The 22,200-nt window shown below is 21.4% G+C and overlaps 5 protein-coding genes across 5 annotated transcripts; 1 reads left to right on the top strand and 4 right to left on the bottom strand.

The window, feature by feature from the left end:
• Positions 1–400: 400 nt before the first annotated feature.
• PY17X_0404400 (plasmoredoxin) lies at positions 401–928 on the bottom strand (the record flags this gene model as incomplete). The annotated part of the gene is made up of 1 exon (XM_719807.1): positions 401–928. One exon carries the CDS (start codon positions 926–928, stop codon positions 401–403), a length of 528 nt encoding a protein of 175 aa, XP_724900.1.
• A 770-nt stretch (positions 929–1,698) lies between these two features.
• PY17X_0404300 (uncharacterized protein) lies at positions 1,699–7,197 on the bottom strand (the record flags this gene model as incomplete). The annotated part of the gene is made up of 1 exon (XM_719806.2): positions 1,699–7,197. The coding sequence occupies one exon, from the start codon at positions 7,195–7,197 to the stop codon at positions 1,699–1,701; it is 5,499 nt and encodes a 1,832-aa protein (XP_724899.2).
• A 1,596-nt stretch (positions 7,198–8,793) lies between these two features.
• Positions 8,794–11,645, bottom strand: PY17X_0404200 (palmitoyltransferase DHHC1, putative; the record flags this gene model as incomplete). The annotated part of the gene is made up of 8 exons (XM_022955051.1): positions 8,794–8,835; positions 8,956–9,019; positions 9,131–9,211; positions 9,324–9,451; positions 9,565–9,680; positions 9,894–9,934; positions 10,184–10,257; positions 10,350–11,645. The coding sequence occupies 8 exons, from the start codon at positions 11,643–11,645 to the stop codon at positions 8,794–8,796; spliced, it is 1,842 nt and encodes a 613-aa protein (XP_022811534.1).
• Positions 11,646–14,084: 2,439 nt separating this feature from the next.
• Positions 14,085–14,642, top strand: PY17X_0404100 (DNA-directed RNA polymerases I, II, and III subunit RPABC2, putative; the record flags this gene model as incomplete). Its single annotated transcript, XM_022955050.1, has 2 exons — position 14,085; positions 14,185–14,642. Coding segments are annotated over 2 exons (459 nt in total).
• A 1,000-nt stretch (positions 14,643–15,642) lies between these two features.
• On the bottom strand, positions 15,643–20,400 carry PY17X_0404000 (HAD superfamily protein, putative; the record flags this gene model as incomplete). Its single annotated transcript, XM_022955049.1, has 5 exons — positions 15,643–15,720; positions 16,352–16,430; positions 16,573–16,673; positions 16,773–19,860; positions 20,399–20,400. Coding segments are annotated over 5 exons (3,348 nt in total).
• Positions 20,401–22,200: the final 1,800 nt, after the last annotated feature.

Raw genomic sequence — 22,200 nt, 5'->3', positions numbered from 1 at the left:
TTGTGCTACCCTTTGATAAGGCTATCTACACACACATTTATATGGTATTTATTTTTGACTTTATTAAATACAATTTGTGTGCACAACATTGTATTTTTTTTTAAAAACGCATTTATTTTGTAGCTCAAATAATGAACGATCGTAGTTTTAAATTAAAAAATGGTTTCGAAAAGGTTATAAATATAAAATGTAGAACTTATGTAAATTTGTAAAAATTTATGAAAATATAGGAAAACTTAGAGAAATTTATGAAAATTTATGAAAATATAGGAAATGGTTATGCACATGTCAGGCAATTAACTGCAGTGAAATGCCAAAAAATTATGACCATGTCTGATTTTTTTTATACATGAAAAAAAAAATATTAAGACTTGTTTGAGATATATAGGATGGAAGATAACTAATTGTAGAATAAGTCGAAAAATCGATTATTTGATTTGAATGTTTTGGGGTGTATTGTATAATTTTTTATCAAAGATTTGAAATTATTTACATAATTGTCAGTTTTAATTAATTGTACTCCATCCCTAACAAGTATATTATTATTTGGTGCTATAATAATAAAAGATGGCAAATTTTTGACTTTAAATTTATTAGCTATATATAAATAATTATCAAAAGGTAAAGTATAAAAATTTGTATTTTTTAAAAAATTAATATAATCTGTATATGTTTGATCAAATGGTATATATATAATTTCAAAAAAAGGAAAATAAGTTTTAAATAAATTTAAATTATTTATAAATGATACACAATATTTACACCATGAGGCTCCAAAAAATAATCCTAAATATTTATCTTGAAAATATGATGAGTCTATTTTTTTTAATTCATTATTTTTGTAATAAAACAAATTGTTCATATAATTTTTTGAGGTTTCTTCATTTTGGGTAGGATGCTCTAAAACTTTATCAACTTTACATGCCATTTTATGAAATATCACTAAAATTAAAACATAAATATTTTATTATGGTGTTTTTTTTTTTTGTTTTGCTAATAATTCACCCCTTTATATATGTACATTATGAAGATAAATTATATGGGAATTATAATATATTTTATTTTTTTTTTCGATTATTTGATAATTTATGGATAATATAATATAAGCTTATATTTTTTGTATTTTTTTAAATTAAACATAAGAATACGAAGAACTTAACAAAAGCTCATCGAATAGTTGCGATATTGATACAAGTAATAAAATTTAATATTTGGCGATTTAAAAAAATTGACAGTAATAAAATATACACATAAATGAGACTGCATAATAAATTAAATGCGTGACGGAAATCGATGTTGAATAAGAAAATTAAATTATATTAAATTAATGGGTATATATTTTTATGAACAAAAATGTGAAAAAAAAAAAAAAAATTATGAATAAATCAATTAAGTAACGAAAAAAAATCGCAAAACACGAATATGGTAAAATCGTGTATGCACATTAGAATTAAAAAAAAATCGAAATAAACGAATAAATGAATTTCGAAAAGATATTAAAAGTATACACATATATAATAGGGTTATGAATAGGTTAATATAAATATGTGTATGTTGATTGGTATTTATTAAGCATGTTTTTATTTTGATTATTTTTTTTTAAAATATTTTCTTTTTAGAATATGGTTTTAGCATTTGGCTAGTTTTCTGACCATTCATAAAAAAAATGGATATGCACACATAAATTGATTATTTTGGCTAATTGTTGAACATTCTGCTGTTGTTGATACTATTATCAATGCCGTTCAAATCGATGTTACTTACATTTATACTATTAATTTGTTTGGTATTATTATTGTTGTTATTATTATATGGAGCATATTTTTTCAATTTGGCATAATTAATGTTAGTAGGTGATAAATTATTTATTGCATGTTCATAATTATCATGAGTTATTGGAATATTTTGTTGATTATTTTGAGGATATAATGTAGTATAGTTATTTTCATTTAAGATATTATTATTATCAATTAATTTTGATTTATTATAATTATTTTGTTGCATTTGAATTTGGGTATATGTATTGTTATTATCACGGTTTATATTTGTGAAGTTATTTCGATTAATTTCATATTTTAAATTTTGTTCATTATTTTTATTATAGCTGTTTGAGGGATGAGCCATTAAAGGTGATATATCATCATTTGTTGTGTGCATGGGAATATTGGTCATATGATTTGAGATTGGAGATATATCCGGTATAACTGGCCATCCATTATTATTTATGTAGTTATTATAATTTCTAATTTGTTCAGGGTTTTCGTTAATAGTTAGATCTTTATGGGGATGATTTAAATGTGCATTGTTTCCATAATGATAATCAGAAGAATTAATTTTTCCAATATATTCATTATTAGTGGTGTTAATCGAAATATGATCTTGATTTTGTGATAAATAATTTTTTGATTGATGTTGATTTTGACTTTGATTAGGTAGCCAATCTGGGTTATCTTTTTGATTATAATTAGATGAATTAGTTTGAAAAGATTGTTTATATTTATTTGTGTAATAAAAATTATAATCGAGTTTGATTAAAAAATTATGAGCATAGTCATCAATATTATTATTTACATATTCAGTTAAAAGAAAGAAAAAATTTTTAAAATGTTTATCATAATGTTTTATTGTATTATGTATCATAGATATATATGCTTTGTCTCGTAATAGTTCATTTATGAATTTTTTTTGATAATTATTTTTATCAGTTTTATTATTTGTATTAAAATTTTTTTGATTTGATAAATCTTTATTGATTGAATTATTCTGAACACGTTCAGGTCGAGATCGTGTAATATCGCTAGCTGGGTCATTTTTATTAAAACTGAATTTTAATATATGTCTTGTAAATATATGAGCAATGGAAATAATTTTTAAAATTGAGTTAATAATATTTTGATTAATAATAAAAGAATATTTAAAAATATTATTTAGATAATTATTATGAATATAAATAATATCATCAAAAATAAAAGTTTCTTTTAATTTTTCATTCATTGAAATATATTCTGATTTTATGACATCATTTTGAATATGATAAATATAACATTTGATAAAATGAATCATAGATTCTCTAGTATGTATACATAACATTAAATTATTTTTACATTCATTAGACATATCTACATTTTTAATATACATATGATTTATCCAAACTTCGGTTAATTTGTGTTCAATATATTTGCAATAATTTAATATACGAAATATTAAAGTATATTTAAATATAGTTATATTATTAAATATTAAATTATATGGAAATACATTATGATATGATAAGATGAGTCCTTTATATATTTCTACATTTACATTTGTTTGTATGTTAATTGGTGATTTGCTTCGTTCATTTATTTGTGTGCGTGAATGAAAATTGTTGTCAAACTTGTGATTATTACCATCACTATTGCCATCGCTACTATCATCATCACTACTATTGCCATCACTACTATCTTCTATGTTATTACCTTTTTTTCGATGCTTATCATCATTATGTTCAACACAATTTCGAGCAGATTTATTAAATTTACAGAATTTTTTTAAATCAATAATAAGATTAATATTATCTGTAATATTTAAAATATCAGAAACATGAATAGTATAATCTTTTCTATATTTTAAATTATCTAAAACTGATGATCTCAAAGATATATCAAAAAAATTTTTGATTTTAGTAAGGGCATTATTTTTTTTATGATTGTATAATTTTTCTAAATGGTCATGTGATAATATATAAAAATATTTTAAATAATCACTAATTTGTAAAAAATAGAAAAAGAAATGATGTCTTATTTTTTCTTTTATATCAATATTTTTTATATATAATTCGAACATTTTTTTGGATGCATATAAATGTTGATTATGTATAAGTTCTTTATAAGTTTTTTCGTCTGAATCATATAGTAAAAAACATTCATTATTGTTTGTTTGGTCAATTAAAAATTGATTATTGAATTTATTTTGGATATCATAATAATTATTTTCTTTTCCAAAACGATTTCCTGACTGATTTAATCTTGTGGAATTTGTTTTTCTCTGTTTTTTATAAGTTATATATCCATCGGTTGTGGAAAATTGATCTGTAAGTTTATTTTGAGATTGTTCATATTTTATTATATTTCCTGTACATGTGTTAATTTGGCTATTTTGTTTAAATTGGTTATTTTGTTGAAATTGGCTATTTTGTTTAAATTGGTTATTTACATGTGCATTTGATATGGGATCTTCATAATTGAGAAGAAGTAGTTTGCCAGGTATATATGAACAAGATGAGTCGTTATAATTATTGTCAGGATAATTTAAATTCAAAGATAATGGTGTGTTATAATTAAATACAGTGGAACATGTTAAAAGTACGTCTATATATTTTCCAGTAATAAATATTTGATTTGCAATTGATTTTAAAAATTTCGGAACTTTTGAATTTAATATAACATATTTAGCACCCCAATAATTTGTCGACAAATCAATATATTTTTTAAAAATATATTTATAAAAATTATGATTAATATAATAAATTTTATTATTTTGTTTATAAAATGGTGTAATATGTTTATTTTCATGAATAAAAAATTCTTTAAATGTGTCTTTTACCTTACCATGAAATATATAATTTTTAATAAAATCAAATAATGGAATAGTAATATTTTTAAGTAAATATGTTAAAACTGTTTTATTAATATCATCTTTATTTAAATATTCTTGAAGTTTATAAATTAAATCTATTAAATATTTTGTATCATTAAATTTTTTTTTTATAGCTATTTTGTTAATAATTTTATTTAATAATTTGGCTATTTGCATTAACGGCAATATACATAATTTAATTTTATATAAAGATATATCATCAGCTTTTTCTATATTAATATTAAAAAATATATTAAAATTTTTTACATTTTTATTAAATAAATTATTAATAGTGAAAAATAAATTTTGTTGTTCATTATTTGCAGAAAAAGACATTTTATTTTCATCAAAAAGAGATAATGCAATTTCTTCTTTTCCTTGCATATTAATTTTTGTAAAATTATAAATATTTCGTATATTTTGTTCTATTCTATTTATATGATTAATTATGTGTAATATTATATTATTTAGACAACATGAAAATATTTCAAATGTGGCATTACATGATTGACTCCGTTTATTTATTTCAATAAATTTTTGAATTTTTCTTATATATATTCCTAATTTAAGAATTTCTTTCACTATTTTAATATTACTATTGTTTTGATCTTTTGGATTATATATACTTGGATAAATAACAATTTCATATTTTGGTATAATATATACTAAATAGTTGTTTAAATCATCAAATTTATTTTTATTTAAATTATCTAATTGTGAATAATTATAGTTGCTATTTAACGAATTTGACGAATTTGAAGAAGCATAAGATGGCTGGTTGTTTTCATCACTGTCATTATATGATGAAATCGAATATATTGATGTATTGCTGTGTTTTTTTTTTGATTTTTTTTTATCACATTCTTCGCCATTTTTATGTGATTCAAATTTGGTGTTATTATTGGGGGTAGTAGCAGTAGGGGTTGTAGCATTATTTAATATATTTTTATTTTTATTTTTTTTAAAATATAATACCATGTCGGAATAATAATTTTGATGATCATATTTATAATACTCTTTTATATATATTAGATTTCCATAACTGTTATTTAAAATGTATAATATGTCTATAATTAATAAAGATTCTTTTATATATAAATTGTAACTATTATAATTTTCTACAATTTTTTGTGTAATGTAATTGTTAAAATATATGTAGTCAGAATTGGATAAATTTACATTATTTGTATTTTCTTTATTATATTCTGAATGTATATTATGCAAATTTAGTGTATTGTTTGGTAATAAATAATTATTGGCCATATCAATTTTATTATAACCTTTTAAACAAACATCATGAAAATTGAAAATAATATTTATATCTGTAGACATAGAAAATAGATGATTTAAATTTATTTTTTTAATTAATACTAATTTATAAGTTTCTGATTCGTTAATTACTTTGTTTTTTTGTCCATGATTTATTACATCGTTATGCATGTGATTATTTTTTTGTGTATTATAATTGGTATCTAAATTTGAGTTCTGATTTATTTTCCGTACCCCTAATATTTCTTTTGTTTTATTATTTATTAATAAGAAGCCATCATTAATATATAATCTAGTATGACAATTTTTAATTTTTGCATAAGAGTTAATAATATCATATAATATATCATTTACATCAACGATATCATTTTTTTTAGAACAATTTAGATATTCATTTAATAGTATATTTTTTTTTATAATAATCCATGAATTATATGTATCTAAATTAATAAATAAAGATTTTATAAATTTATGTTTTTTAAATATAATATCATTATTATTTATATATTTTTCATTTTGTATATATAAATTTTGTTCATTTTCTATATGTTTATTTGACACACTTAAAAAATATAAATTTGAATTTATGTGAGTAAATACATTTTCATAATTATTGTCTGAATCAATATCTGAATAAATTAAATTTCTTTTATTGCTTTTTGAATTAAATTTTTTTTTTTTTTTTGATTTTTTTTCAAGGGTTTCTGAAAAATTCATATTTCTGGTTTCAAATATAGTACTATTATATAATGGGTTCTGTTCATTTTCATTATCTTCTATTTCTTCATCATCTTCTGAACTTGAAAATATGCTATTTCTGTTATTAGAAAAATCGCTAGTTGATTTTTCTTGATTATTTAAAACTTGATTACGAATATGTCTATTTTTTTTTTTTGTATATTTATGTTTTTTATTTGTTTTTTTTTGTATATTTATGTGTTCATATTTTTTGTTATTATAAATTATGTATATAATATCATTGTTATATATACAATTATTATTAGAGTTAACATTTTTAGCGTTTATAATTAAAAATATATTTCTATTATTTTCATATTTATAAGGGTATGGATATTCTAGACTGCTTTCTTTATTTATTTCATTTTTATTTTCGTCATTTATTTTTATATTTTCAAATCCATATATTTTATCATATCTGCATGTGTCCATAAAATATTTTTTTTTAATATTAACATAACATTTTGAATAATTATTGAATAAGGATAAACATGTTCGAAATTTAGTATTAATTATATTTATTCTGTCTGCATTTTCTTTTTCCACTTTTTTTTTTATTTTTGCAATATCCATTTTAGGTATTATATGTGTGTATTTTGTTAATTTGTTTTTAAATTTTTATATTTTTCTCCAAATTCTTACATATTCAGCTTATTTTCTTTATCTTAATCGGTTGCCTTTATAGCTATTTGAATTAAGGGAGAGAGAAAAATTGTACATGCGTTTGTATATATTCTTTATACTTTTTAGTAAGATATATTTTATATATAGTGAAGGCTATATGTCTAATTATATATAAAATAAATGAATTATCTATAAATCGAAAAAATAAAAAAAAACTCTATTTTAGTGTATTTTTTTTTTTTAATTAATCAGATTCCCTTTTCAATTAATTGGTATTATTATACTATTAGATATTTCTTTTCTTTTTATGTTATTTTTGAGAAAAATATTCTCAAAGTTTGAATTCATAAAAAAAAATATATTATGAAATATAAAAATACACATTAATATGTGCATACATATATATATGTGTAAGTTGTATTTATAAAAAAATATATATATAATTATATATTTTTGTGAAAGGCCTTAAAGCTACAATTTTAAACATTTTCAAGATTTTATAAATTTTGAAAAAGTATAATATTATAAAAATGGAATAAATTACAAATAAATGAATGGTAAATATTTGCACACTTTTTAATGCTTAAAAAATAAAAAAATAATATAGCTTTATTATAATATTTATTTATATTTATTTATATTTATTTTATTTTTATTGACTTTTTTAATATAAAAAATAAAATACTTATAATTTTGCATATATTTTTTTATATGTATATATAAGTTTTCTCCGTTTTGTTCTTTAATTATGCATTTAAAAAAGCAATTGAATTGTTAAAATAAATAAGAATAATAAATACAAATAAAATGAAATAATGTCTTTTAACATAAATACAAATTATTAAGTAGTATGCATTACATTGTTTGTGTGTGTATATTTATGTAATAATAAATATTTTGTATATATTAAAAGTCTTTACATAAAATTCAAGTCGCAAAAAATTCTTAATTTCTATATTTTAAAAATAAAAAAAAAGGGAATAATATAAAACGGGCTTGTAGTTATATTATTTTTTTTTTTACTCGGTACGGTATTAAAACGAATATTACAAAATTGAATTTTATAATTAACAAAAATATATAATTAAACATAAAGAAAATCGAAAAAGAGAAAGAAAAACAAAAAAAAATAAATATACTGTTATAGAATAGTACACTATAGTAGTAATATATTTATGTAAATATTTAATGTATATAATATAAAAAAATTATTAAATTTGGGGTAGGTTTGGTACTTTAAATGGTTCCATGTTAAGTGGAAAGTGGAAAGTGGAAAGTGGAAAATGTGCATATATTAAATATTATAATTTTGGAATGATCATTTTAAAAAATTTACAAGACAGTGGTACTTTTGATGGTAGGGTATAACTATTGCTACTTTTAATTTGCTATTTTCGCTAGCTAATTTTAATTTTCTATTTTCGCTAGCTACTTTTAATTTTCTATTTTCGCTAGCTACTTTTCATTTGCTATTTTCAGTTTTGTTTTATGGTTTGACAAATATTTAAAATGATAATAGAGTTTGTAATAAGATTGGGTAACCCCTTATACGGTATCTGGAACTAGCGCATAATAAATACCATTTTCCTGAAAAAAACACCAAATGTATGAAATATGAAAAATTCTTAAAAAGCTATAAATTTATATGATTGTGCATGTATTATGTACACATATATTTAAGTGTACAAAAATAAAAATTATCATTACTATTTTTCTATCATATTTTAAATAAGGTTCATCATAATTTAATGTCCAAAAATTGTATATATTTCTGTTAAAATTGAGGGAAAAAAAAAAATATATGTACTCTATAATTTATGAGAAAGAAAATACATGAGCTTTTTGAATTTAAACATTTTTTGTTTTTTTTATTTAATATAACTTGATAATTTTTTTGAAATTTAGATTTTGGAATTCCCAGCATTCTAATTCGGTATTGTATTTATCTGTTATGTGAGTAGGTCTAAAAAAAACAATAAATGGCAAAATAAATTATGTCTTTTTTTATTGAATTAGCCATATTAAATACGGGGCATTAATATATAGGGGTGCAATATATTTTTTTTTGTATATACCTTTTGAAGTGTTCATAAAAAGTTACATTTGTTAATATAGTTTTTGTGTTACGTGCAAATAAGTAAGTTATAAATGCAAACAAAGTTATATTAATAAAATTGCATAATATAACTAATAAAGCGAATGCCTGAAATGAAAATAAAAAAAAAAATAAAATAATAATAATGATAATAATATAATATTATGAATAAAATTGTGGAAAAAACGAAAACAGGATTTATAATAATTATATATACTTACATAGTTTATGGTATTATGGAATAATTTGAAATATAGAAATACATAATAATAGTTGAATAGTAATAAAATAAAGGCGGAAAGTATAAACATATAAAAAGATCGTTGGTTGTTTATTCCTGCAAAGAAATAATATATAAATCAAAATATATGTATGTACAGGTATAAAAATAAACCAAAACAATTTCATATATCAAACAACTATATTGTGATAATTCTTAATGCATATATTCAATTAAAAGATATAACTAAAAATATGATCAATAATTATGAGAGTGCCCGATTGAAAATTAAAAGCAAATTCGATGCGCTTATATATACTTATAAATTACCTATACAATTGTCTACCCACACACAGTGATGATCTTGATGGCTAAAAGGGGAAAGTAATAAAAAAATATGAATGCGCAATAAAATATTAAGAAAGGTGAAGAAAAAAATATGAATAGCAATAAAATATAAGAAAAGTGACGAAAAAATATGAACAGGCAATAAAATTTGACAAAAATTGTGATAAAAATATTAACAAAGTTTAAAATGTAAAAGGAAGAAAAAAATTGAATAAAACATTGATATATATAGGTATTTAAATATATTATTTTAATTTTCTTTGTTTTTATACACAATGCAATGGAAGCAATCCGCGCAATGATGAACTCTGGGTGGCTTAATGATGTTGCATGTAACACACACATTCTGTAAAAAAAAAAAAAAAAAAAAAAAATATGACCAAGGAATTAGTTAAGGGGAGATAGAAATTTCAATATAAATATATGTGTGTAAATTACCCTCGGGTTTTGATTATATAATATGGCATTCCTATAATTAACATCTAATGAATTAATTCTTTCTTGGGATACTTGAGAGTATAAAGACAATTTGCTATATTTTAAATTTATGATTTTGTCATTATATTCTAATATTTCATTTTCATTTTGATTTGCATTGTGTATTGGATTTAATATATTATTTGTTTGTAGTAATTTTTTATTTATTTGAAATATTTCTTTTTCGATATTATTTAATTGATATTCTGCTTGATTTTTAAAATCGGTAGCATACATGTAATTTGAATTATTTTTATTTCTATTAGTTAAAAATTTATTTTCTTTATAAAACCCTGGATTTTTAAAATATAAGATACACCATAAAAGTTGTTGAAATAACCATAAAGATATCCATATAACTGATTTATTATGATGTTTTTTTATTTCTAAAAATGATTGTGTTATATTAATATAAACAAATAAATTTAATAAGGCAAAAAACCAAAAATAAAAAGCATAAATAGTTTTACATATTTTTAATCCTTTACAAATTTTATTTTGTATTAGCCATTTTTTAAGTAATATATATACTAAAAAATATCTATTGTTAATACATAATTGAAAAACATTTGTATTATTATTTTCAAAAGTAGAATAATAAACTAGATTTAAACATCCATAATCACATAGTAATCTTAATATATCAATGTCAGTATAACGAACAGCTATATGTAAAATAGTATTCCCATAAAAATCGACATGATTTATATTAACATTTTTACTTAATAACCATTGTAAAATACTTATATTATTTTTTTTTACTCCTAAGAATAGAGCAGTTTGTCCATATTCATTTTGTTCTTCTAAACTGATTCCATTTAAATATAAAAATTCTAAAATGTGTAAAGCTTCTAATATTTTATCTTCGTTAAATTCAGATATAGCTGTTAGGAATGGACTCATTTGCCTTCGATTTTTATGAAAAAGTATAGAACTACCATAATGTTTGATTAGTAACAATACAATTTCATAGTTACTATTTTTGATTGCATAATAAATAGGTGTGTCACTATTTACCAAATCTTCTTTTTCTATATCACAATTTAGAGCAATTAATTTTTGTACTAATTCTGTAAAACCAGAATAACATGCCCAGTGCATAATATTTATTGCATTAAGCATTTCAATATCATTGTTTAAAATATAAGGTTGTATTAATATTTGAAATTTTATAAAATCATGATTTTTAGCACATTTTATTATCTCATATTGCTTTTCGAGAATATTTCCATCTATGCTTTCGTTATCATCCTGCATTTTGTATATTTCTGAGACTACAAAAGGGTGATGTAAATAGTGTAGGGAATGTAGGCAATGTAAATAGTGTAGGGAATGTAGGCAATGTAGGCAATGTAAATAGTGTAGGGAATGTAGGCAATGTAAATAGTGTAAGTAGCGTAGGTAGTGTAGACAGTGTGGGATATGCCAAGGGGGGTGTCATATAATTAAAGCAAAACACATGAACAAGCAATAAGACAATTTTAAATCCTCAATTGAGGTATTTATTATGTGATAATATAGTATAAAAATTATATATGAATATATTATATCCTTTTTTTTTTTTTTATTAAATAAAAAATAATAGGATATTATTGTAATGAAAAATGAAATAGAATGGTGTTACTTTAGTATAGTGAAGAAAATAAACATATCTTTATTCTTATAACTATTCTAATTTTTATAAAAATATATTTATATATGTTGTATATTTTTGGATAATTAATTTTTCAGTGGGGTTTATAAATAGTTTTATCACTTTTAATATGCTTTTATAAAATATTCACAAAATATAAGAAATGGGTATAATTTAAATCCTAAGTGTAAAATAAATGATATGGTGATTAATTTTTATTCCTATTTTTTTTTTTTTTTTTTTTTTTTTACTGTTTTTAAGTGTGTAAGACGGTTTTAATGTTATTTTTTTTTTTCTTTTTTATTCAAGTTTTGCCAAATGGGTGTTTAAAAAAATATAAATTAGTTTTGCACATATGGAAATATGTGACATGAAATTAAAATGTGTAAATAAATATGTATACAGATATATTATGAGTATATAATTTATTTTAAGAATAAATTAGTTTGTATATTGAGAGGAAAATAAATAAATTAATAAAACCATTGCTGTTTTGCAATTTTATGTAATTTTTATGCAATTTTTATGCAATTTTATGTAATTTTTATGCAATTTTTATGCAATTTTTATGTAATTTTTATGCAATTTTTATGTAATTTTTACTTTTTGAAAGGAATGTTCTCCTTTTAAGCCTTTTGAGTGTAACTCTTTAGATTTTTCATTTAGGGATAAAAAAATATGTGTATTATGGAAAATAAGAAAATAAATAGTGAAGTAAATAGTGAACATAATTTTAATATTTTAGAATAAAAAAAAATTAAAGGAAATATTTTAATGAGTATATGTAAGACTGTTAAAATACATAATTTTTTTTTTTTTTTTTTTAATATTATTTTTTAAAACTTAATTTTGATATATTATAAAAAATAGTGATAAAAAGGAGGAAATATGTAAGAGTCATTTTATCCTTTAGACATATATGCATACTATATTTTTTTATTTCATTGTTTTTTTTTTTTTTTTTTTTTTTAAATTTATGTTTTATTATAGATAGACAAAAATTGAATATTAAGAGTTAATAATGTTGTGGAATTAAATAATAAGTGTAAACAAGCTTATGCACATAAATTAATAATTAGCATAAGTTATATTAAAAAAATTAGAATATTAAAAAAATTAGAATATAAAAAAAATAAAGTTTAATAAGTAGGATGCTCTTTTTTCATCATTAAGGTTATTGCAGCAAATTTATATATTCTATGAGATTAAAATGGATAGGAGAAAAATAAGTTACGATATTGATACATCCGATTTTGTGCTATATTTTGTACATATTTTATGAGGATATACAATAATTATCATTATTACTATTACCATGTTTAAACAATACTTGTGATATATACTAACTTCTATTGTTTTATAAGTTTTCAGACATATAATGTTTTTATAAAAAAGGATAAAACAAAAGAATAAAAAAGGAAAGATTGTTATTTATTAATTTTACAATTATCAACTTTTGGTGAATTGAAATAAGTTGAAAAAAAAAAAAAAAAAAAAAAAATTTCATAATTGGGATATTCTCATATTTATTCGGTTGATATATAATATAGTTTGCTTTATTTCCAATATTTATATTTTTCATTTTTCATTTTTTATTTTTTATTCCACTTTAAATGTAAGATATGGTGAATTAAAATAAATTATTATAAATGTTGTTGATAAGAAATTTATAGTAATTTTGAAAGTATAGCATATTGTATATACATACATACGTACATGCATGTACATATAATAAATTCGTATGGTTAATAAATTATAAAATAAGATATGGCACATTGAAGTTTGGAAAAAGTAGATATTAAGTTAAAAAAAGAAAAAAAAAGAAAAAAAAAAAAAAAAGAAAAAATGAAAAAATGAAAAAAATGAAAAAATGAAAAAAATGAAAAAATGAAAAAATGAAAAAATACTTTATGAATACATTTATTTCATTATTTAAGTTTTGATATGATATGTATATACTAGTTTGATTTTATAAGAAAACGGAGGAGAATCATAAATTTATAATTTGAATTTTAGAAGATAATATTTGGTTTGTTTAGATTTTTTCTTAACCCTGATTAAAGAGTAATAACATTTTTGCCTATAAACGTTTATGTCGTGTTTTAAATAGTTCGCACTTTTAAATTGTTTTTAAATTTTTATTTTAATTTTCTTCCTTTTTAGTGGATATATACAATGATAATTACGGAAATGATGAAGAAGATTATATGGGAGATGAATTTGGGCAAGGAGTCGATAGTGATGAGGGTGAGAATTATGAAAATGATATTGACATAATTGCAGATAATCAAATAAAAAAAGATAAATATGATTATGAAAATTGTGAAGGAAATGAAGAAAATATAAGAATTACGAGTCCATATTTAACTAAATATGAAAAAGCTAGAATAATTGGAACAAGAGCTTTACAAATAAGTTTAAATGCCCCATTAACTATCCCAATTGAAACACAAAATGATAAATCAAATGGAAAAAGTGATTATGATAATTATTTAAATAATGATCCATTAGTAATAGCAGAAAGAGAATTGTATAATAAATCTATTCCTTTCATTTTGCGACGATATTTACCAAATGGAAGTTACGAAGATTGGAGATTGGATGAGCTTATAATAGATTAATTTTATTTTTATTTTTGCCTTTTTTGCGTTAATATTTATTATCTCTAAATTGTTTTGTTTTTTTTCCTACAATTTTGCCATTCACAAAATGCATTGGCTTTGTTTTTTTATTAAAAATGAGGAAAATAGTAAAATAAAATAGTAAAATAAAATAGTAAAATAAAATAGTAAAATAGTAAAATTTTTTTTTTTTTTAATAAAAAAACAAAGCCAATGCATTTGATTATATCTATAAAGTGTGTGTTCAGATAATGAAGTAGGGTAGCTCATTATGACAGTAAGATTTAAGGGCTGTATATACACTTTAATTTTGTCACAATTTTGGTACTATTTTGTACTATTTTGTACTATTTTGTACTATTTTGTACTATTTTGTACTATTTTGTACTATTTTGGTACTATTTTGGTACTATTTTGTACTATTTTGGTATTATTTTTTATTGGTATTATTTTTTCATTTTTTTATTTTCTACTAATTTATAACCCTTTCCACATTTAAAAAATGCAAAACCCATAAACATATACAAAAATGTTTATAAACAAAAAGAGGTATTACATTAAAACATATGCATACTTAATAAATAACAATATATATATATACAGAGTTATATGGAAAGTATATTATAATATGAATTATATTTTGCAAAAAAATAGATAATTTAAATATGTATGCATGTATGTATGACTATCATCATTATAATATAATTGGGGAATGTTTTAAATGCTATTTGTATTGATATATATTGAAAAAAAATGAATAAAACAATAAACATTTATAAAGATTTAAAAAAGTTAAAATTATATAATGGTAGATATAATATATGGACAGGAATATGTGCAAATTCAAAAACTAAAAAAAGGTATAAATATTTTCTGGAAATATAACATAAAATATGGGAATAAAAAAGCAAATTATTAAAAATAAACACATGCATTGATATAAAATATGCATTAATATAAGCATACGTATTAATGCATGATGTATAGTAATAAAACATTATTAGCTGCTATCACTGATATCCATATATTTCTCATAGTATGTTAGACTGTTCATTTTCCAGTACTGAAAAGAGTTATACTAAAAATTAAAAAGAAAAAAAAAAAAAAAAAAACACATAATTAAAAGTGGGCATATTTAAAGTGAACATATTCAAAGTGGACATATTCAAAGTGGACATATTTAATACAATCAGAATAATTCACAGAGATATGTACATATCTGTTTGTAGAAATTAGAGCACAATTTAATTTTACATCAAGTGTTTGATTTATATGATCATGTTATTATTTTATTAAATATGTGTTCTTAATCATAAAAAGGAAAAGAGAATAAAATAAAAAAATGATAGTAGTTAGACAGGCAAATAGAGAAACTCAAAGTTAATAGGGTTATGATGAAATGTAACTATTTCATAGTTATGATAGTTAAAAATAAAGAATATAATAATTATAGAAATGTAAATATTTTTTTGTAATTAACAAAAGAGTGATACATATATATATTATGGTTATGTTGATGTGGACACATAAATTTCATCATTGAAACAAAAATAAGATCAACCATTTTGATCATATACATGTTCGAAGTAAGGAATAACAAAATGAATATAATGAATATAATAAATATAATGAATATAATAAATATAATGAATATAATAAATATAATGAATAAAATAAATACAATTTTATAAGACGTTTTCCATTCTTACTTGGTCGTCATCTTCTCTTTTGGTATCACATTTAATGCTCGGAAACATGTATTCGGTTATTTCGCTCATAGTTTCGTACCTATTAATTGAAAATAAAGTAGATGCAAATGGGGTGGATGCAACTGGGGTAGACGCAAATTGAGGTTGAACTATTTTTTTTGATATTTTTTTTGATATTTTTTTTGATATTTTTTTTGATATTTTTTTTGATATTTTCTTACGTTTTTGCATAAGTCGAATTAACATGATGTACAATTCCATGATTGTCAATTATAAAAACTTTAGCCTCTGGAACGCCAACAGATATGTAAGCTCGGTGATCCTGAATAAGTAGAAAAGATTAGATAATTAGAAAAATAACGAAATAAGAAAGATTGATTTATTAAAAAGAGTTAACAATTGGAATGTTTAAAATGATTACACTTTCAGTATTTCCAAAGGCAGCATAAAATGGATTATGGTTTAAAGGAAATAAATTTCGAATATCTCGTAGTGCAGCAATTTTAAAAATATAAGGTTTTTTATCAATAACTTCTCTTTTAAAAGATGGAAAAAGTCGATCTGGACTTAAAATTAAAGGACCATCAGGAAGTTTATTATCATTTCTTTTAAATCTAAATAAATATTCTCTAGTAGAATCAGCTTGACCAATAGCTCGAGCAGTTAAATATAAAATATGATAACCATTATTATTTATTTTATTAAATAACTGAGAAACACCATCATGGGACCAATCTTTTCCAACTATTGGCATAATGTGTCCTAAAACATTAGATCGAGTTATAGTCCCATCCACATCTGAAATAACAATTTTAGCATTTTTTTTCCAAAGATAAATTGTTCCATTAATACTTTTGGTTCCTTGTAAAGATGAGGTTACTAAAAATGTAATAGTATTAGCTCCTTCTTTTAAATTTAAAGATTGAAGCTGTTCAGATGTGGGACGTAATGATTTTCTATAACGTATTTTTATTTTATCATCTTTATGTCTAATACTTCTTTTAGAATCATCATTTTTGCTATATAGAGATTCCTGGACACTTCTTTTAATATTGCTTTTATTAAAATTAAAAAAATTAGTTTCATGGGAAATACTTGAGTTTCGTAAGTTGATGGCATTATGAGAGTTAGGCACGATATCTAATACCGAATTTTGTTCTCCACTATTTTGGCCACTATTTTGGCCACCATTTTTGACATTATTTTGCCCACTATTTTGGCCACTATTTTTTACATTATTATTTCCTTTATTTTCTCTATTACTTTGAGATGCAGAAGTAACGTGTGTTGCGTCTTTTTCGAGAGGAATATTATTCGTATTACTTTCTGAATTAGGAATATTTTTTTTTTTATGTGTTAGAGTACTATTTTGTTTTTCATTTTTTGAATTTTTAGATTTAATTTGATTATTATTTTCAACATTAGAAACACCGAACCAATTTCTCCAACTTTTATCTTTCATTTCAATTAAATTTAGAGAACTATTTAATAATTTTTCAACAGCAACAATAGAAAGAGGTTGATTAAAAACAATCCAAGATGCTAATAATGGTAAAGCAACCCTTGAAGGATAATAAGGATCTTTTTTATCGAATCGAAAAACAAGAGATGGATGATACCATAAATTTGAATTTCTATCAATTTGATCATATGTAACAATATTAGCTTCAAAAATATTTTTATTATAAATTTCGATATTATATTCATTATGTTCATTATCTATATTTTGATTCAATAATAAATGTCCACATAGACTACATTCTATTCGATTTTGTATATCATCATCAAACACATGTTCTTGTGTATCATCAATTGAATGATCATAATAATTATTTTCAAAATTTGATTTATTTTCTTCTTCATCTATATAATCATCTGAAATTGGTCCATTATCATTACTTTGTTTTTTTTCTTCTTTTTTTTTTATGACTTTAGATTCGAACATGTTTTTTGTTGAGTCGGTTGGTGGTACTGTTGGTGGTCCTGTTGGATGAAGATTCAAATTTGATTCTTTTTTTTCTCCACTTCGTTTTGTATTATAATTTGGAGATAAAGGGCGTGTTGATTTTGACTGGCTAGTTCGTTGTGGTTCCAAATTGTTTGGAGGGTTGTTATGAATGATGCTATTTTTTTCCATGTTTTTTTCCATGTTTTTTTCCATGTTATTGTTTTTACTTGCAGCAGCAAACGCATCATTTATTATATTTTTGCTTTTTGAATCTTTTGCAATAAAATTGATATTTTTTTCTTTATTTATATATGCTAAGGAATATTTTTTAATATCAATGTTATGATCATTAGATTTTTTAATATAACACTCACTGAAATTTCTTTTTCTAACATTAAGATCGTTAGGAATTGATAGAAGATGTTCATTTTTTAATTCTTTATTTTTATTATTATCTGTGTTAAACTTATTGTTTGGAGCAACACTTCTATTTTTTTTTTTTTTTTTACTAGATGACAAAATAATACTACCATTATCTGAAGCTTGATTTGGAATTTTTAAATGTGGCAATCTTCCCCATGACCAAGACCACTCAGAATTATTATTTTTATCATCATATTCATTTGGGCTTTGTTTTAGATCACTTTTTTCACCTTTTTTTTCGGTTTTTTCACCCTTTTTTTCGTTTTTTTCGGTTTTTTTTTCGGTTTTTTTTTTAATTGTTTGATAAGTTTTAAGATTATATAATATATCCCCATCTTCATTTGTATCCTGTTCGTCATTATTACTAATAATTGATTTTTTTTTTTTTTCAGTATTTTCTTGAGATGTTGTGTGTCTTTCTTTTATAGATAATTTATCAGAATGTTTTAGATCAATTTTTGTTTCACTTTTTTTTTTGTGTGATTTTATATTATCATTTTTATATGATGCTTTGCTACTTCTACGATTTCGTGTACATGTTCGAGGAATTAGTTCGTTATCACTATTAACTTTTCTTTCTAAGATACTTTTTGATTTATTTTTTGGAAGTTGATCATAAGGATTGTGTTTATCAGAAATATCTGTATTTTTATTTTGAGAATTATTTAATAATAATTTATTTTCATCTTCATTTGCATAAAATTCATATTCTTCTTTATCACTTTTAAAATTATTAACTGATGATTCATATATACTACAACTATCAATGTTATTTTCCAAAAAAATATCATCATATTGGTATCTAGGAGATGATAAAGGAGATGTTTCTAAATCTTCTTCTACATCATCATATGTTTTTTCAACAAAATAAGCTTCACCTGCACTTCCCAATTTCATATGAAGATTTGTAGTTTTCCCATTAACTAATATATTAACTATTTTTTCTTTTGATCTTAATAATTTTGTTTTTCCAAATCTTACATGAAATGGTGTTGACTTATAAATTAAGTTTATTTTTTTATCATTTTTTATTTCAGATTCTATTTCTGATTCGATACATATAATATCAATACAACCACTTAATGTAGCTTGGTTAAAATCAAGAGCATTTGAAACACTGCTAACTATTTTCCCCCACCTAAAAAAAGAAATATACATATATACATTATTAAACTTATAATTCAAAAAGAGTGCAAATGTTTATCTTAAAAATTGGTAAATACATAAGATAGTTGGAAAGTAAAGATGATAACAAGATTTGTTTTTTTGTACTAATGCAAAGATGTGCACGGGTAGAAGCAATTTAAGATGGTGTATGCACGGGTAGAAGCAATTTAAGATGGCGTATGCACGGGTAGAAGCAATTTAAGATGGCGTATGCACGGGTAGAAGCAATTTAAGATGGCGTATGCACGGGTAGAAGCAATTTAAGATGGCGTATGCACGGGTAGAAGCAATTTAAGATGGCGTATTAGGTATATGGACAGATTTGGAAAGAGAAAGGAATGCAATGTAGTATATGTATGTTGGGTATATAGAGTTATAGTAAGGATAAAAGAAAGGTTAACAACTTTAGTAAATATTTGGTTGTTTTATAATGAGGAGATGTAAATATTTGAAATATATAAGTGGAAATATGGTGTTATATTTTATAATAATTTTTTTTATTTTCCTACATTTTTTCCTTGGTTTTTTGATTCGCACATAACAGGGGTGAATTTGAATAAAATATAATGTAATGTGTTAATTTTAGAGTTTTGAAAAATTAATATGGTTGTGGTTGTACATATATAAATATGTGATTATATGATGAATAATTATAATTCATTAAATGTATTTTTCTTAATCTTTGATATTTTTTTATTATATTTTGTCTTAAGTTTGTTAACTTTATAAAGCTGGATATTTTATTATTATTATTTATATTCTTCCCGGTTTTTATTGTTTCTTAATTTTAGGGTTTGAATTCATTTTCCCACATAGATAACGAATAATTGCCATTTTATTTCATTCGCTATGTTTTAATATATTTTATTAGGAATAAAATAAAAAAAAAAATGTTAAACAATAATAACCATATATAGTGTGTGAAAATAAATTTACGAAAATAAATGACGTAGCTATAAATTAATAGAGATTATGTTTATATATATTAGTAATAAAAAAAAAAAGAAAAAGAATGCAAAATGGTAATAATAGGCATGTACTTATCGCTTTGTGATATATAATGGGATAAAAATATATATAACAGATATATTTAATTATTATACAATGCATAAAATAATGATATGCATGTATATGGTATATTTATTTATATATATATATGGAATAAATATTTAAAAGGCGAAAAGATTAAATCAAATATATATGAAAATCAAAATGATTATAATGTGTATACGCATATATATATATAATACATATACATACATATACATATACATACATATACATACATATACATTACATATACATTACATATATATACAAGTTCAGGTACGAGGATAAAATGATAAGAGTGGAAAATAAATAATATTCAATATAAATAGAAAAATATTTAGCAATTTAAAAAAAATAAAAATAATAAAACATACATATCTAAATTGAGAGTTTTAAAATAAATAAAAATGAAATATATATAAAAAAAAAAAAATTTAATTTTATATACATGAAATTAAATATGAACAAAATATAATGAGAAATATATGTAAATGAAGAGGGATATTATAATACATATGTGTAAAAATAGTATATTTGAATAAATTATACGAGTTCAAATATCTTTATCCTTTTTTTTTTTGTATATATGCTTTTATTTTTCTTTTATAAAAAATATTAATGATTATGACCAACCCTATTTATTTATGATCAATATTTATTATCCATTCTTTTTGCAGTTTTGGTGTGTTTCTTTTTATTTTGACATTTCAATTTATTTGAACTATGGTATATAAAAGGTTTTACCTATAAACTGTTGCCTATTTATAGTTAAAAAATAATGCATATCTTATGATATATTATAAAAATATAAAAAAAAAAAGGAAATTATCCTATAGAATTAAAGTATGTGGATATATATATACATTCAGGAATATGTTTATGTGAAATTTATAAATGGGTAGACTATATACCTTTGTAGAGTTATATTAATAATTATAGATTATTTATTTACAAATAGATGAGATCATATTTTTATATATTTAATTTATTTTTATCATTGGATATGGTATTTTGGTTAAATCGAGGTTATGACGTTTTACACGCAAAGGATGAATTTTGTATTATATGCTTATCTTTCTAAATGTGTTTTATTATATTTTTTTCTTAAGATAAAAAATGGTAATTTATTAATACTATGCTTGACAGAATAAATGAGTTTATTTTTTAGTGTGATAATATAATAAATATATCAAAGACATTATAATAAAAAAAAAAATTAAAAAAATCTCCCAAATAATCTCCCAAATAAATAATATTAAAA

The sequence above is a fragment of the Plasmodium yoelii genome (assembly GCF_900002385.2).
Source record: "Plasmodium yoelii strain 17X genome assembly, chromosome: 4".
Taxonomy (NCBI): domain Eukaryota; phylum Apicomplexa; class Aconoidasida; order Haemosporida; family Plasmodiidae; genus Plasmodium; species Plasmodium yoelii.
Note: the sequence above shows the minus strand (reverse complement) of the source record. Positions and strands in the feature narration are given on the sequence as shown.